This window comes from Gopherus flavomarginatus, chromosome 3, assembly GCF_025201925.1.
Source record: "Gopherus flavomarginatus isolate rGopFla2 chromosome 3, rGopFla2.mat.asm, whole genome shotgun sequence".
Classification (NCBI taxonomy): domain Eukaryota; kingdom Metazoa; phylum Chordata; order Testudines; family Testudinidae; genus Gopherus; species Gopherus flavomarginatus.
In genome coordinates this window covers 98,557,306-98,574,375 of record NC_066619.1, presented here as the reverse complement: position 1 = coordinate 98,574,375, position 17,070 = coordinate 98,557,306, and the positions used below count along the sequence as shown (strand labels likewise).

Sequence of the window (17,070 nt, the reverse complement as noted above, 5' to 3'; positions counted from 1 at the left end):
CTATTAAATGTGACCTTGAATTATCCATAGCTAGTTCATTTAGCTTCATCAACCAGTAAATGTATTAGTGGCACTTAGTGAATAATAATCAATAACAAAAATAAGGAATCCACTTACTCCCAAGGAAATGTTCCATAACTTTCATTAACATTTTATCAGAGCATCCCATTTGCTGGCTGCCCATATTCCCAGGCAAGCAATCAAGAGTGTGTGACTATCCCAAAGTGTAGCCGTGCACAGCAGGCCTGCTCAAGTGTAAAAGGGATGAGACATAGTATTGCTCTTTTAGTCCACACACTTAATTAGAGCTCTTGTCTGTCCAACCTATGCTTTATTGATTTATTTGTTATTCTTTTAACATACAAGATGGTAGCTAAAAGCAATGGTGAAGAAAAAAATTAGGCAGTGGTATGAAAGACTAACTGGAGCAATTGAATGCTAAATGGCTGACTAGAACTCTGGATTCAAGCATAAAAACTAGAAACTAAGACCAGCCAGTTTAATACTTTATATCCACTAAAGCCATGTCTGTACTATTCTGACTGCTAAATGACATCTTTTCTGAGTCAGGGAAAGCGGGAGGAGGAGCATGGCCAAAGTAGCTGGGTCAGGAGACATCATCTCTTGGTAGGATGCAAGGGCTCCAGGGCATTGGGTGGAACACAATGAGCAACAGGACTTGCTTCAAGTTGAGGGCCCATTGAGCAATGTACTTAAGCACACACCATTTTTAAGTGTGAGTAGCCCATTGACTTTAGTAAGATTATTTCCATGCTTAAAGTCATAGTTTGGCCTAAGCCTATATCACCTCATTGTCACTTGTTCTTAAACAGCACCTGTAACATCTTTCCCAGGAATCCAGGACAGCATTCTGTTTTGGGGTAATGATGATGATTTAACAAGGGTCATTTCTTACTGTTTGCATTTGGCCAGGCTTTAGAAACCACCAGGAAGCAAATTGGCATTTTTTTCATCTTTTTTTCTAAAGCCAACAATGACGTTAGCATTTCCTGCAGAGAGTAGTAAAGGTGTTCCTGACACTCTGGTTCAGGGACTGTGATTATCACCCATGCAGCAAGATTTACAGTACATCTGCTTCCATGGCCTTTGGTAAAAGCAATATGCAGATGATACTCAGCTCTATATCTCCTCCACATCAGACTCTGGCACCTCCCACCTTTCCCAGGGCTTCAGCGAGATAAGCACCTAGGTGAAGAGCAGTTGGCTGCTCTTAACACTGGGCAAATCAGAGGAGCAGTTTGTAGGAAGAGGAAAACAGGCCAAGCCTATAACATCACTCTAAATGGACGGCATCTGCTCTCCAATTATCAGAATGGCATGAAGGCTTGGAGTCATTCTGGACTTTTCACTGTTCCTGGATCCCCTAAAAGCCATAGTACCCAAAAACAGCTGTTGCTACCATTAGCCGGTGAGAAAGTGTGCCCCTTTCTGTGCAATGTGAGATTGGCCACAACAACTCATGCATTTCTCACCTCCAGGCTCAACTAACACAATAACTGTGGTAAATCTGAAGACTGACGAAGCTCCAGCGGGTCCAACATGCAGCAGCCCATCTACTAAGTAGTACAGAGCAATGAGAGTACATCATTCCAGAGCTTCACATGACGCACTAACTCCCTGTCCAACACTGAGTTTCATTTATGTGCCTGGCTTTGACATTACAGAGGCTGTGCCTTGGTTATCTCAGGAACTGCCTTTCTCTTGAGACCAGCCACAACAGCTCCATTTGTCTAGGGGGTGCTGGTGTTAACAGTGTTAAGGCTGAAACTTGCCACAGCGAGTGCTTTCTTAGTGGCAGGCTCATAGCTATGGAACTTCCATCAGAAACTAGAATGGCAAGCATCTTGCTCTAGCTGTCCCTGAGTAATATTCCGACTGAATAGCTCAGTGTCATTTTTTCCCCTGAAGATAGCTCTTAATATAATTATTAATAAAGCCACGCATACTTTCATGGCATAATATGAGGAGAGAGGGATGGATGAGGAATGAAAAGATATTAGTTTTACACATTGCATTCTGTTTATTGTGTTAGTTTTAAATATTATCAGGATGGGTGCATTAGAAATACCAAGAAATTAACTGTGTAAGGGAACTCTGTTTACACTTAACACTTTTCTACACTATGAGCCCTTTACCGGTACTGTATAGCTATACCTGTATACTATAACAGCAAAAGCACTCCTAGTGTTGGCACAGCTGATATCAGCAAAACTATGTTTTACCAGTGTACCCGCTCCCTGAAGAAAGCAAGCTATATTGGTAAAAGCTCAGTTTAGCTGGTATAACTGTATCTACGCTATTGGCTTTTGTGAGCATACCTAGTCAGACACGGATCATAGCCCCGACAAACATAGCTGTGCCAGAAGAAGTCTTTAGTGTAGACATAGACCTAAGTTTACGTCAAGTTCAACTCTGAATGCTTTCTATTGTTGAATACAACAAGGAGTCTGGTGGCACCTTAAAGACTAACAGATATATTTGGGCATAAGCTTTTGTGCATTAAAAACTTCACTTCTTCAGATATAAGGAAACAAGGAAAGAACTGGCCTTAGAAAACATCCTACAGACTAAGGATGAAATCCTTGCTTCATGGAAATCCATAGGATTTTGCCAAAGGCTTAAATGAAACCACAGGCTTTCATTCTAGATATTCCAAATGCACCTGTCACCAAACAAATTGAGTCACTGATCTAATCAGGTGAATGTTATGTGATCATGATTAATCTTAATTAAAACAGTGTTCCAACTAAAACAATTTCTAACGTATCTAAAACCAACCCTTCGATGCTTTTCCCCCATCCCACTGGCTGACTTAGTCATATTAGAAACCATTTAAAGCCTGATTTACAGCTCACAGAAGCCTTTCCAGTGACTTCAGTAGGATATGGATTAGATCCTTTAAAATGGAAATGTGTATAAACAAAGCAAAGTAGCAAGAGAGGAGAAAAGATAATATTTAATGTTGTTCAGGGATTTTGAAGCTGATGGGCCTTGTCTTCTCTAAACTTGGGATGCTCAAGGTGAAAATACAAATTACTACCAACATGTCAAGTGATAATCTGACAATGGAATTAAGAGAGCGAGAGAGAAATACTTACAAATCCATACTCCAAGTCCCAGCACCAGCAGTAATTGAAAAACCTGACAAAGATGGCTCTCAAGAAATCCCCAATTATAATTGTGATGTATGTTGTCATAGTGTCAGAGATCGTCAGTCGCACAAATTCCTGTTGACGCAATGTTTTCTTTTAAGAGAACGTTTAGACTAGTAATAAATAAATAATACTGGGAGACATCCCCAGATGTGCTCAGCACATTTTAGAAGAAAGGGGAAATTTCTGCCCTTTTACTACCCCTTCTGATCCCTGGGGCTTCCAGGGGCCAAATTGGCCCCCAGGATGTTAGAACAGTCCAAGAACTGCTGTAACATGGTGGATAACAGCTTGCTAAGTGACCATTACCAACTGGGCCTGCCGGAGTGTAATCCAATCCCCAACATGGAAAATCCCCTATTCTGGAAGGCAGAAGGGTTGCAACAGTGGAATTCTTCTGTAAATGATATTCTAAATCCTCTTTTCACCCCGATACTAAGTGTTCAAACATGTAGGGTGGACCATCCTCTCTTCCTTCCCCCTAGTTCCCACAGGAGTTGGAGAGGGAGGAAGATGGTAAAATCCCAACATAAACATTTCTCCCTGCCCACATCCCTCTGGGAGGCCCCCAGGAGATGCTTCACCACTTGTCAGGCCTCACCCTAGACTTACCCTTCCTTCAATTTTTGGTCCTATTATTGTGGTTTCCAGAAAGTCTGTCACTGTCGCTGATGGGTCTCAAATGCTACTGAATTAAAACCTTTGTTCCTCTGAGGCACACAACAGATTGAGTTTCACAGCTTGTAATTCTACATCAGCGCGTCCAGCAGAGAGCCTGCTAAACTGTTAGTATTTTCCAGGCTATCTGCCCCCTACTGGTGACATCTCCAGTGGAATTTTTAAAAGGACTGTAAGATTTCCCAATGAAGATCCTGATTTCCAGATAAGGAAATTGGCAGTGTGACTAGAGCATCAAAAGCTAAGATTCAGTGGAGGTTTCTGTCTCAGAGACAGGAAAAAGCTGGAAGTTAAGAGAGAGAGGATAAGACTTGGTCAAAAGGAGGAAAACAGGCTGCGGAGAGATGACAGAAGCCACATAGAACATAACTAGTGAAGATGGATATGTATGTTCAACAGAATCAAACAGAACTGCTAGGTACACCCATCACTAAACTGTGCTGCCTGAAACTGCCCACAGTCTTAAATTGCAACACTTGCACCTGTTCCATAAAATATGGTAAAATAACTTCTTAAATGCAGTGATGGCTAGTCAAGATTTTGTAAGACTTGCCTTGTTGAACTACACATTTTGTACTTTTTGCTACACTCATTTTGTTGTCACAAATTGGTCTTGGATGATCAAAATTCCAATCAAAATGATGCTACTCATCTTCCACATGGTAAATCCATCACCTTTCATGAGTGCTAAATATGCTGTACAAGACAGAGAGAAAGACAAGAGAATAGAAGAACAGAGAAGAAAATAAATGTTTCCAGGCATCAATTCAAGCTATAGTCAATGTGTGAGGGCAAGGGGAATTGTGAGGGCCCAAGAGGATTCAAAAAAGGAATAACTATTTCTCTGCCCATTAGCTGAGGAGTGACATGGGACCCTGTCTTCTCCCAATCCCCAAGTCTTTTCCTACTTTAGGGAAATGCCAGGTGACAACAGAAACAAAGAGTGGTGCTGATGTAAAATCTTCTGAGAGATTCACTATTATCCTAAATAAATTGCATTACCTGCCCTACCATTGTTTCCCAACATGGCCCTCTAGGGACATCTGCAGGATCCACCTGTATTGGAGGAGCAGTGGCATTTTCTGGTATCGTACCATTGTAGAGGCTGGCTTCCCATATTGTCATGTTATACTTCACTATCTTCTCTTCTTCCAGCTAGAAAAAGATATCCCAAATGTGTTTTTAATAAACAGGAGATCAACTGTGTGAACTTAACTTAGAGGTTCTCAATCTTTCCCATTCCTAGACCTTCTCAACCCCCTAGAATGTCCCTCTCTTATAAGTGAGAGGGAACAATATGGGCATGGTGGCATGGTCACTGCTAGAGCTGGTTGTGGGGAGGTTGGGAAAAGTTACCTATCCTGTGAATTTCTTTGAGATTTTGGGGAAAAAAACCAAAACATCCTGAATCACGATGAAAAGTAAACATCTTGGAGAAACAATTGCAAAACAAAAATGAAAAATAATTACGTTTGCATCAATCAAAATGTTTTGTTTTGATTTTGACCATTTCTTTAAATTGTTTACTATAACTAGCTTAATTTTCTTAACATCAAGTCAATTCAAATGAGAGATTTATGTTCTGAAATTGTCAAAATTTCAGAATTTTTTTCCTTTTTTGTTTTTGAGTTGAATTTGTTTAAACCAACTTTTTCCAATAAGTTTCAGGTTCAACAAATCAGCATTTTTCTGATAAAAAAAAATTTATTGAAAAATCCCTGCTCAGCTATAGTCACAACCTCTTAACACCTGTTTGATCTCCCTGTAGTTCACAGTCTCATCTTGGGAACCCTTGACTTCAGTCATTAGACCTTTGAAAAAACACACACATTCAATGGTGATGGAAGACTTCCTGGTTAGCTTGCCTTGAGATTGATCTCATCCATCAGGGCAATGATGAATGTGTATAGATTGCCCAAGAAGAGAGCAAAGATGCGTCCCAGCTGCCATCTCAGAGCTATTCGAGGGTGGTAATTTTCCAGAGAACTGATTACATCAAATAAAGTTGGACAGAACATTCCCAAGAGAGACATGACCATGTTCACCTGCAAACAATCACACAAGAAAAAGTTAGAGACGAGTCTTAGGGTTTTGCTCTTCCCCTGCCATTTTAGCTGGCATTTCACCCAGTACATAAACAAAACTTATTGTGGGAGGTCACAAAAGATGTGTTTATGGGGGATGGAGGTGGGGAAAAATCAGCTGAAATCTACTGTAAATGGATAATTGGGGAACTTTTCTTAATCTCTGTTTTTAAAGTTCTTTTTAATCACTAGCACTGAAAGGGATAATAATACATTAGTTACTTTATTCTAAATGGCACCTATTTTCAGGCCAAATTCTGTTTCAGATCTGAGGGATTTTCCCATTTCCAATAATTTTTCATGTAATATTCACCCTGTCATAAACAGATAGCTAAGGGTTAATGTCTCTTTCACCTGAACCACCTGACCAGAGGACCAATCAGGAAACAGGATTTTTTTCAACTCTGGGTGGAGGGAATTTTGTGTCTGAAGTCTTTGTCTGTCTGCCTGCTTTTCTCTCAGCTTTGAGAAGTGATTTCTGTTTTCTAATCTTCTGTTTCCAAGTTGTAAGGACAAAGATCAAATAGTGAGTTATATGATTTCTTTTCTTTGGTATTTACATGTCTATAGTTGCTGGAGTGCTTTGATTTGTATTCTTTTTGAATAAGGCTGTTTATTCAATATTCTTTTAAGCAATTGACCCTGTATTTGTTACCTTAATACAGAGAGACCATTTTTATGTATTTTCTTTCTTTTTTATAGAAAGCTTTCTTTTTGAGACCTGTTGGAGTTTTCTTTTCTGGGAAACTTCAGGGAAATTGAGTCTGTACTCACCAGGGAATTGGTGAGAGGAAGAAGTCAGAGGGAGATCTGTGTGTGTTAGATTTACTAGTCTGATTTTGCATTCCCTCTGGGTGAAGAGGAAAGTGCTTTTGTTTCCAGGATTGGAATTACAGAGGGGGGACTCCCTCTGTTTAGATTCACAGAGCTTGTGTCTGTGTATCTCTCCAGGAGCACCTGGAGGGGGGGAAGGGAAAAGATTTGTTTCCCTTTGTTGTGAGACTCAAGGGTTTGGGTCTTGGGGTCCCCAGGGAAGGGTTTCGGGGGGACCAGAGTGCCCCAAAACACTCTAATTTTTTGGGAGGTGGCAGCAAGTACTAGGTCCAAGCTGGTAACTAAGCTTGGAGGTTTTCATGCTAACCCCCATATTTTGGACGCTAAGGTCCAAATCTGGGACTAAGGTTTGACATGGTGGTAGCAGTGGGATAGACAGAATCCAGAAGCCAGTAGGAATATTATATTTTTCTTTTCTCTGCTAAGGGCTTTTTAGCAGAGAGAAACAGTTTGGTTTTAAAAGGGAACCAGAGAGAATTTTTTTTTCTGCTCTCTCTGGCAGTTTGTGGCTTGCATAGTAAGCAAGAAGCCATTAAGAGGCTGTTAAGGGTCTTTTGTCACACAATAGCACTCCCATTAGGAGTCAATTACCAGCACTATATACATGCAAATAAAGTGGTTTTTCTGGTTTGCTTTACATTGAAAACAAAGGGCAAAAGCCCTGTTGCTAGGCAGATCCCAGGAGGCAACAGAGCCTGCAGTTCAGAAGATAAACACCGGAGGGCACCCCAACACAAGAAAACAGGAACCATGCCTACCAAGACAAAAATGGAGGCCAAAGAACAAATCAAAGAAGCTGAACAAAGGCGAGAACTGGAAAAAAGACTACAAGAGATGGAGCTGAGAGAAAGAGAAAGAGAGGCAGCCTACAAAAGAGAGCAAGCAGCCAAAGATGCAGACCACCAAAAACAGCTGGAACTCCAGAGGGAAGCCCACCGACAGGCCATGGAATTAGAAAAGGCTAAGCAAAACACAGCCAACCCTAACCACCCTGCGCCAATGATTGTTCCACAGCACAGGAAATTTCCCACCTACAAGGCAGGTGATGACACCGAGGCCTTATTGGAAAATTTTGAAAGAGCCTGTCTAGGGTACAGCATCCCTGAAGACCAGTACATGGTAGAATTGAGGCCACAGCTCAGTGGACCTTTAGCAGAGGTGGCAGCTGAAATGCCTAAGCAGCAAATGAATGACTATAAACTTGTTCAAACCAAGGCCAGATACAGAATGGGGATAACCCCGGATCATGCCCGTCGGCGTTTCAGAACCCAAAAGTGGAAACCAGATGTGTCATTTCCCAAACACGCCTACTACGTTGGGAAAAATTATGAGGCCTGGATATCAGGACACAATGTTAAAACCGTGGAAGAACTGCACCTCCTCATACAAATGGAGCAGTTCTTGGATGGTGTTCCTGAGGACATAACACGGTACATACAAGATGGAAAACCCAAAAATCTCGCTGAGGCAGGGGAGATTGGAGCCAGATGGATGGAAGTGGCAGAAAGCAAGAAAGCTACGGTCAAGGGGAACGAATACCCCAGGGGGCACACCGACCATAAACCCTACAACCGAGGACAGCCAAAGACCCCACATACAACCCAAGTCAAGCCACAGACGCCCTATTCGTCCACCTCACCAGTCTCCAGTAACTCACCTCGGCCCAGTGACCCATCAGATGGAAGATGCTTTAAGTGTAATGAACTGGGACATATCAAGGCCAACTGTCCAAAGAACACCATGCGAGTGCAATTCATTACACCACCATCACACCAAAGATCCCCAGGCCCGGATGCCTCTCAAATACCCTTGGAGCGAAGGGAAAATTTGAGAGTGGGAGGAAAGAAGGTTACTGCGTGGAGAGACACGGGGGCACAAGTGTCAGCTATCCACCAATCCTTCGTTGACCCCCAAATTCATCAACCCAAAGGCCAAAGTTACAATTTACCCCTTCATGTCACAAGCTGTAGACTTGCCTACAGCTGAACTGCCTGTCCAGTACAAAGGCTGGTCAGGAATGTGGACTTTTGCAGTCTATGACAATTATCCTATCCCCATGCTATTGGGGGAAGACTTGGCCAACCAGGTGAAGCGGGCCAAGAGAGTGGGAATGGTTACACGCAGCCAAACCAGGCAAGCTTCCAGGCCCATTCCTGTTCCTGAGCCGTCCACAGAGGCCCTGTCTGTGTTACCAGAGACCCAGACAGAGGTAGTGGACCCGGATTCCATGCCAACCACTGAAACAGCCACAACACCTCCTGTCCCAGGCCCAGAACTGGAACAGCAACCAGCACCAGCAAGTGCAACCACATCTTCAAACTCAAAGCCAGAGGGCGCCAGCGAGCCAAAACTGGCAGAAGCAACAGACAGCCATACCCAAAAGGCTCAGCCAGAGCCTGAAATAACCTCAGGTGCACCAGCGGAGAGCGGTTCACCAGCAACGGAAACAACTCCATCACTTACATTGCTTCCAGAGGGACCAAGCCCAAGTCCACAGTCTGAGGAAGAACTGGTGACCCCAGCCTCAAGGGAACAGTTCCAGACTGAGCAGGAAGCAGATGACAGCCTTCAGAAATCTTGGGCGGCGGCACGGAGCACCCGACTGCCTCTCAGCTCTTCTAATCGATCCCGGTTTGTTATAGACCAAGGACTTTTATACAAGGAAATTCTTTCTGGTGGACACCGGGAAGAATGGCAGCCGCAAAAACAGTTGGTGGTTCCAACTAAGTACCGGGGGAAGCTTTTAAGCTTAGCCCATGATCATCCCAGTGGCCATGCTGGTTGAACAGAACCAAGGACCGGTTGGGGAAGTCCTTCCACTGGGAGGGGATGGGCAAGGACGTTGCCAAGTATGTCCGGTCTTGTGAGGTATGCCAAAGAGTGGGAAAGCCTCAAGACCAGGTCAAGGCCCCTCTCCAGCCACTCCCCATAATTGAGGTCCCATTTCAGCGAGTAGCTGTGGATATTCTGGGCCCTTTCCCAAAAAAGACGCCCAGAGGAAAGCAGTACGTACTGACTTTAGTGGACTTTGCTACCCGATGGCCGGAAGCAGTAGCTCTAGGCAACACCAGGGCTAACACTGTGTGCCTGGCCCTAACAGACATCTTTGCCAGGGTAGGTTGGCCCTCCGACATCCTTACAGATTCAGGGTCTAATTTCCTGGCAGGGACCATGGAAAAACTGTGGGAAACTCATGGGGTGAATCACTTGGTTGCCACCCTGTACCACCATCAAACCAATGGCCTGGTGGAAAGGTTCAATGGAACTTTGGGGGCCATGATACGAAAATTCATCAACGAATTCTCCAATAATTGGGACATAGTGTTGCAGCAGTTGCTGTTTGCCTACAGGGCTGTACCACACCCCAGTTTAGGGTTTTCACCATTTGAACTTGTGTATGGTCATGAGGTTAAGGGGCCATTACAGTTGGTGAAGCAGCAATGAGAGGGGTTTACGCCTTCTCCAGGAACTAACATTCTGGACTTTGTAAGCAACCTACAAAGCACCCTCCGACACTCTTTAGCCCTTGCTAGAGAGAACCTAAAGGATGCTCAGGAAGAGCAAAAGGCCTGGTATGACAAACATGCCAGAGAACGTTCCTTCAAGGTAGGAGACCAGGTTATGGTCTTGAAGGCGCAACAGGCCCATAAGATGGAAGCATCATGGGAAGGGCCATTCACAGTCCAAGAGCGCCTGGGAACTGTAAACTACCTCATAGCATTTCCCAATTCCTCACTAAAACCTAGAGTTTACCATGTTAATTCTCTCAAGCCTTTCTATTCCAGAGACTTACAGGTTTGTCAGTTTACAGTCCAGGGAGATGATGCTGAGTGGCCTGACGGTATCTACTACGAAGGGAAAAAAGACGGTGGCGTGGAAGAGGTGAACCTCTCAACCACCTTGGAACGTCTGCAGCGGTGACAAATCAAGGAGCTGTGCACTAGCTTCGCCCCATTGTTCTCAGCCACCCCAGGACGGACTGAACGGGCATACCACTCCATTGACACAGGTAATGCTCACCCCATTAGAACCCCACCCTACCGGGTGTCTCCTCATGCCCAAGCTGCTATAGAACGGGAGATCCAGAACATGCTACAGATGGGTATAATCCGCTCATCTACCAGCGCATGGGCATCTCCAGTGGTTCTGGTACCCAAACCAGATGGGGAAATACGCTTTTGCGTGGACTACCGTAAGCTAAATGCGGTAACTCGTCCGGACAACTATCCAATGCCACGCACCGATGAGCTATTGGAGAAGTTGGGACGTGCCCAGTTCATCTCTACAATAGACTTAACCAAGGGGTACTGGCAAGTACCTCTAGATGAACCTGCCAAGGAGAGGTCAGCATTCGTCACCCATGCAGGGGTGTATGAATTCAATGTCCTTCCTTTCGGCCTTCGAAATGCACCCGCCACCTTCCAGAGGCTGGTGGATGGTCTACTAGCTGGACTGGGAGAATTTGCAGTTGCCTACCTCGATGATGTGGCCATTTTTTCAGACTCCTGGCCCGAACACCTACTACACCTGGAAAAGGTCTTTGAGCGCATCAGGCAGGCCGGACTAACTGTTAAGGCCAAAAAGTGTCAAATAGGCCAAAACAGAGTGACTTACCTGGGGCACCAGGTGGGTCGAGGAACCATAAACCCCCTACAGGCCAAGGTGGATGCTATTCAAAAGTGGCCTGTCCCAAGGTCAAAGAAACAGGTCCAATCCTTCTTAGGCTTGGCCGGATACTACAGGCGATTTGTACCACACTACAGCCAAATCGCTGCCCACTGACCGACCTGACCAAAAAGACCCAGCCAAATGCAGTTAAGTGGACTGATGAGTGTCAAAAGGCCTTTACCCAACTTAAGGCAACACTCATGTCTGACCCTGTGCTCAGGGCCCCGGATTTTGACAAGCCATTCCTGGTAACCACGGATGCATCTGAGCGTGGTATAGGAGCAGTGCTCATGCAGGAAGCAACAGATCACAACTTCCATCCTGTCGTGTTTCTCAGCAAAAAACTGTCTGAGAGGGAAAGTCACTGGTCAGTCAGTGAAAAGGAATGCTATGCCATTGTGTACGCCCTGGAAAAGCTACGCCCATATGTTTGGGGACGGCGGTTCCAACTACAAACTGACCATGCTGCGCTAAAGTGGCTCCATACTGCCAAGGGGAACAACAAGAAACTTCTTCGTTGGAGTTTAGCACTCCAAGATTTTGATTTTGAAATTCGGCACATCACAGGAGCTTCTAACAAAGTAGCGGATGCACTCTCCCGTGAGAGTTTCCCAGAATCTAGTAGTTAAAAAGTGTTCTTAAAATGTTGAAGTCTGTTAGTTATATACTTAGTGGTATATGTAAAGGTGCATGTGTTGTATTAATCTGTTTATTTTAAAGTTCTAGAAGGAAATCGCTGCCAGTGAGCTTCCCCACTGTCTGCAATTTGGGGGGCGTGTCATAAACAGATAGCTAAGGGTTAATGTCTCTTTCACCTGAACCACCTGACCAGAGGACCAATCAGGAAACAGGATTTTTTTCAACTCTGGGTGGAGGGAATTTTGTGTCTGAAGTCTTTGTCTGTCTGCCTGCTTTTCTCTCAGCTTTGAGAAGTGATTTCTGTTTTCTAATCTTCTGTTTCCAAGTTGTAAGGACAAAGATCAAATAGTGAGTTATATGATTTCTTTTCTTTGGTATTTACATGTCTATAGTTGCTGGAGTGCTTTGATTTGTATTCTTTTTGAATAAGGCTGTTTATTCAATATTCTTTTAAGCAATTGACCCTGTATTTGTTACCTTAATACAGAGAGACCATTTTTATGTATTTTCTTTCTTTTTTATAGAAAGCTTTCTTTTTGAGACCTGTTGGAGTTTTCTTTTCTGGGAAACTTCAGGGAAATTGAGTCTGTACTCACCAGGGAATTGGTGGGAGGAAGAAGTCAGAGGGAGATCTGTGTGTGTTAGATTTACTAGTCTGATTTTGCATTCCCTCTGGGTGAAGAGGAAAGTGCTTCTGTTTCCAGGATTGGAATTACAGAGGGGGGACTCCCTCTGTTTAGATTCACAGAGCTTGTGTCTGTGTATCTCTCCAGGAGCACCTGGAGGGGGGGAAGGGAAAAGATTTGTTTCCCTTTGTTGTGAGACTCAAGGGTTTGGGTCTTGGGGTCCCCAGGGAAGGGTTTCGGGGGGACCAGAGTGCCCCAAAACACTCTAATTTTTTGGGTGGTGGCAGCAAGTACCAGGTCCAAGCTGGTAACTAAGCTTGGAGGTTTTCATGCTAACCCCCATATTTTGGACGCTAAGGTCCAAATCTGGGACTAAGGTTTGACACACCCCTCTTGCATGTTAAGGCTAATAGACTGCCAAAGGGATCTGGGTTTAAACAAAAGGAGGTATTTTTAGAACAATGCACCACTAACTCAGTATCTGGGCCCTTATATGGCCCTTAAATTATCAGTAATTGATTGTCCACATTGCAGGTGCAACCCCAGTCTGTCCTCTCCTTTCTACCTTTTGTGATTAACATTCTGTAGCTGCATTCACTTATCTATATAACTGTATGCAAGTGTATTGAGTTGGATGGTCCTGGAGCATAAAGATATCTGCTAATAATCTTGAAACTCAGTATGGATTATACATTCCACAAACTGAATCTAATTCTATTTGGGCTCAAAGGAGTTGGTTGCCAGACGGCAGAGTGAAATAGATTTTTATTCTTTTGTTTGATTTTTCCAGATATCTTGGGGCTTCCCTGAAATTAACCTCTTCTGTGCCCATTCTTGCCAAAACTTAAACAGAATGTAATACATTTACAACATCCTAATAAAAAAGGGTAGAAAGCTGAGGTTACGCTTCTGTTTGCACATGTAATGTGACACCAGAAAGGGACTACGCAGGCAAGAAAAATTACCCTCTTGCATTTGCAACTACAGAGCACTGGTGTCTCATAGAGTTTCATCAGTGGAAACAGTGTAAGAAATAAATGGCATTTCTATTTGATGCTTTTCTGTTTTTGGATTTTAATGAGTGCTAATTACTGGATTTTCATATTTATAGACAACCAGTAGCATATTCTGTATGGGGCTTGTAGCACCATGCAATCTCTCTGAACGGCTGGAGGTTTTATGCTGTTTCCTATAAATATAAAATATAAATATAAAAAGATGTTTAATTATCACTATTTAAACAACTAATTCTAACATAAAGAAATCACACTTACTTTTTGTTTGTTCAGTTTTAACAAGTATGCAGCTGCTATCCCTTGCAGCTTCTGGCTTTATAATTGAAGAAAGTGGAATCTGTTTACCACTATGTACTATTAATTTAACAGATGATTGTTCTTAGGTGCCTACCTATTTGGTATACCTAAATTTGATAGAAATCTTGAACATTGGTTCCTATTGTTTTGCATTATTGTGAGGTGTCCTTACTTTTTATTGGTGATGTTGCTGTTGAACAGAACAGGCATGTTGATAACAATAGGCTATCCAAGAGAATTTCAGAAGTGCTTAAGAAACTTTACACTTCTCTGAGTCAGTATGGAATCAATGAACTAATCTGTATAGATAGAGAAATACATGCAAACACAAGTGATAGGTAGATTGGAATTACTATATTGGATCAGATTGGTGGCCAGTCTTGTCTAGCAACCTGTCTCTGACAGTGTCTAGCACCTGATGCGCCAAAGGGTGTAAGCAGCTCCCCAATAGGCAGTTACAGAATAATCCGGCACCCAACGGAGTCTCATCATAACCACTAATAATCTGAGGTTGGTCTAAACCCTGAAGTATGAGGATTTATATCCTTTCCAAAATTCTTCCTTCTTTTTAGTGTTTATTATCATAACCGTGTGCTCTTGTTAATCACATAGATGTCCAATCCCTCTTTTTAAACCATGCTAAATCTGCTAAATCAAAATCTTTGCTAAATCTGACCTCAATGTCATTCTGCAGCGATGAGTTCCACATCCCAATTGTGTTCTATGTGAAAAAGTATTTTCTTTTGTCAATTTTGAATTTATCACTTTTCAATTCCATTGATTTTTCTCTTGTTTTTCTATTATGAGATGGGGTAAACAAACAGAAGCGTCTGAACTTCCTTCTCTCTACCATCCATTATTTTAAATACTTTTATCATACCCCCATTTATTAACCTCTTTTCTACAGTAAAATATCCCATTCTTTTCAATCTCTTTGCATGTCAGTGTTTTTCCATGCCCCGTCATTCTGGGTTCCTGTCTCTGAACCTCCTCTTATTCTGCAATATCCTTCTAGCTAATTGCAACCATCAATGAAACACAGCCATTTGTGGGCTGGATGGTGTAAGTCATAAAACAATACACAGAAACACTCTGACTGTTTAAGTCAGAAGGTGAAGAATATGGTGGGCAACTGAAAATGCAAAAAGAGATTTGGGTAGGCAGAATGTAATTGTTCACCAAAATGTAAAAATTAAAAAAAAAAAAAAAAAAAAAAAAAGCCCTCCTTAGCGTTCTGGAAAATATCAATTTTTTAAAGTAAATTTCTTTTAATTGTTTTCACATTTTTTTATTGAAATTCATAATTTCATTGAAAACTTTCTTCAAAAACTCAAATTCAGCTACAGCTAATATATGTTTATGAAGGGAGCAAGGATTCACCCTGGACCTTTGTTCTGCTTCAGGTTCAGATACTGGGCAGATTCTCCCTTATTGTTCACACCAATATTACATTGGGGTAACTGCAGTAGTTTAAGTGGAATTGCACTGGCATAACAATAATGTAATGTAGTGGAAAATCAGGTATTCCATTCCTAGAGGTGCATGTGCACGAGTGAATTAACCCTGATACCCACTCCCTCCCATATTCAACTTCTCCATAGCTGCTGGATTTTTGCCAATCGTTAAAAATTAGCAAAGAGCAGGAAGTGAACTTCAAAAGTAATGTCTACCCTATGGAGCTGGGATTGTAGGTACACATGTAACAATAATAACCAGATACCCTCAAACTAATATGAAAACTGTAGCTCCAAACACATCCTTTCCCCTAACTGAGAGTCAACTATTCTAGTGAGCAACCTTTTCCATGGCACTCTGAGGTCTAGAAAGTAACAGCTGCAGAAGCAGCTCTGAGTTTCCCACTGCTAAGGGAGGTTATGAATCTTGTAAGTAGTGATGTGACAGCAGTGAAGTCTAAACACGAACCCCCAGCATCGTAAATCATGCCAGCAATGAATATTGAATTCTGATTGCTTACTGTTTAAATTATAAGTTTAAGAATAAACAGTTTAGTAAATATAAATCACTCTTTCCATTCTTGCTGAATTCAATAGTAATAGCCTTGTCTACTACTGAAGGCAGTAATAAAGCTCTATTTTTCATGTATTTTCAAATATTGTAACAATTTTTTAACAATTAATTAAGAGGAAGATTTATACTTTATAGTAGCAAAACCTTGAGATGTCTAGAATTAAAACTGAACGTTGACATAGGGATACCTTAAATATAAATGCAGTGATCTACTCTATCTCCACTGCTGGTAGCTCTTAAAAAAGTTGGAAGGTATTTTTTTGCAAAAATCCATTGTGTTTGAGTTTGCAAGATCTTAAATGTAAAATCTATTTTTTGCTGCTGGAAAGACCTTTAATATAATAAGACCTCCTTCTCTTTCAAGTGTTATTAATTACTCTGTTTTGACTGAATCAGTCTGTCTTCCCACAAGTTCTTTATGCTTTTGTTATATGCCATTTGTTAAGTAGTTTTATTTCTTAGGTAGTATGGACACTCTGCAAGTACATAAGATAAAGCCAAACACATAGAAAGAGAGAATTTATGGATGTGAATTTTCCTCCCATTACCTATTTTCTACCAAATAACAATACTTAGCTTTTATATAGGGCTTTGCCTCAGTAGATAGCCAAGGTCTTAATGAAGGAGGTAAGGATTATTATCCCCATTTTACCAATGGAGAAACTGAGGCGCAAAGTGGTAAAGTAACTTGCCCACATCACCCACCAGGCCATTGACAGAACCGGGAGTAGATCCCAAGTCTATGAATTTCACTCCATGGCACTATCCACTAGGCGACATAGTTCATCACTCCTTAAACACCCCTTGCTCTGAAAATTCTCCCAATGGAGTCAGTGATAGGTTTGCTGTAATAAGGTACTAAACCTTCTTAATAAATCGTAGTTTACAGTTCCTTGCTAGGTCAGGGGCTGGTTTGTGAATGTGACCTGTGAGTTAAGCCAGACAACATTAAATAGAGTCAATGCTATAGAGCACCGACTGATGCTCTTCCTTTTTTGTGGCAGAACAAGAAATTTGCCTCAGCTAC

At 42.3% G+C, this 17,070-nt stretch overlaps 1 protein-coding gene across 1 annotated transcript in view; it reads right to left on the bottom strand.

Moving 5' to 3' along the window:
* Window positions 1-17,070, bottom strand: part of TMC1 (transmembrane channel like 1) — an 87,598-nt gene that overhangs the window by 14,501 nt on the left and 56,027 nt on the right. The window contains exons 11-13 of the mRNA XM_050945430.1: window positions 5,717-5,896; window positions 4,854-5,006; window positions 3,120-3,248 (exon numbers count right to left, since the gene is read on the bottom strand). Of these exons, the coding sequence (XP_050801387.1) occupies window positions 3,120-3,248; window positions 4,854-5,006; window positions 5,717-5,896 (462 nt within the window). The remainder of the gene's footprint in view (window positions 1-3,119; window positions 3,249-4,853; window positions 5,007-5,716; window positions 5,897-17,070) is intronic.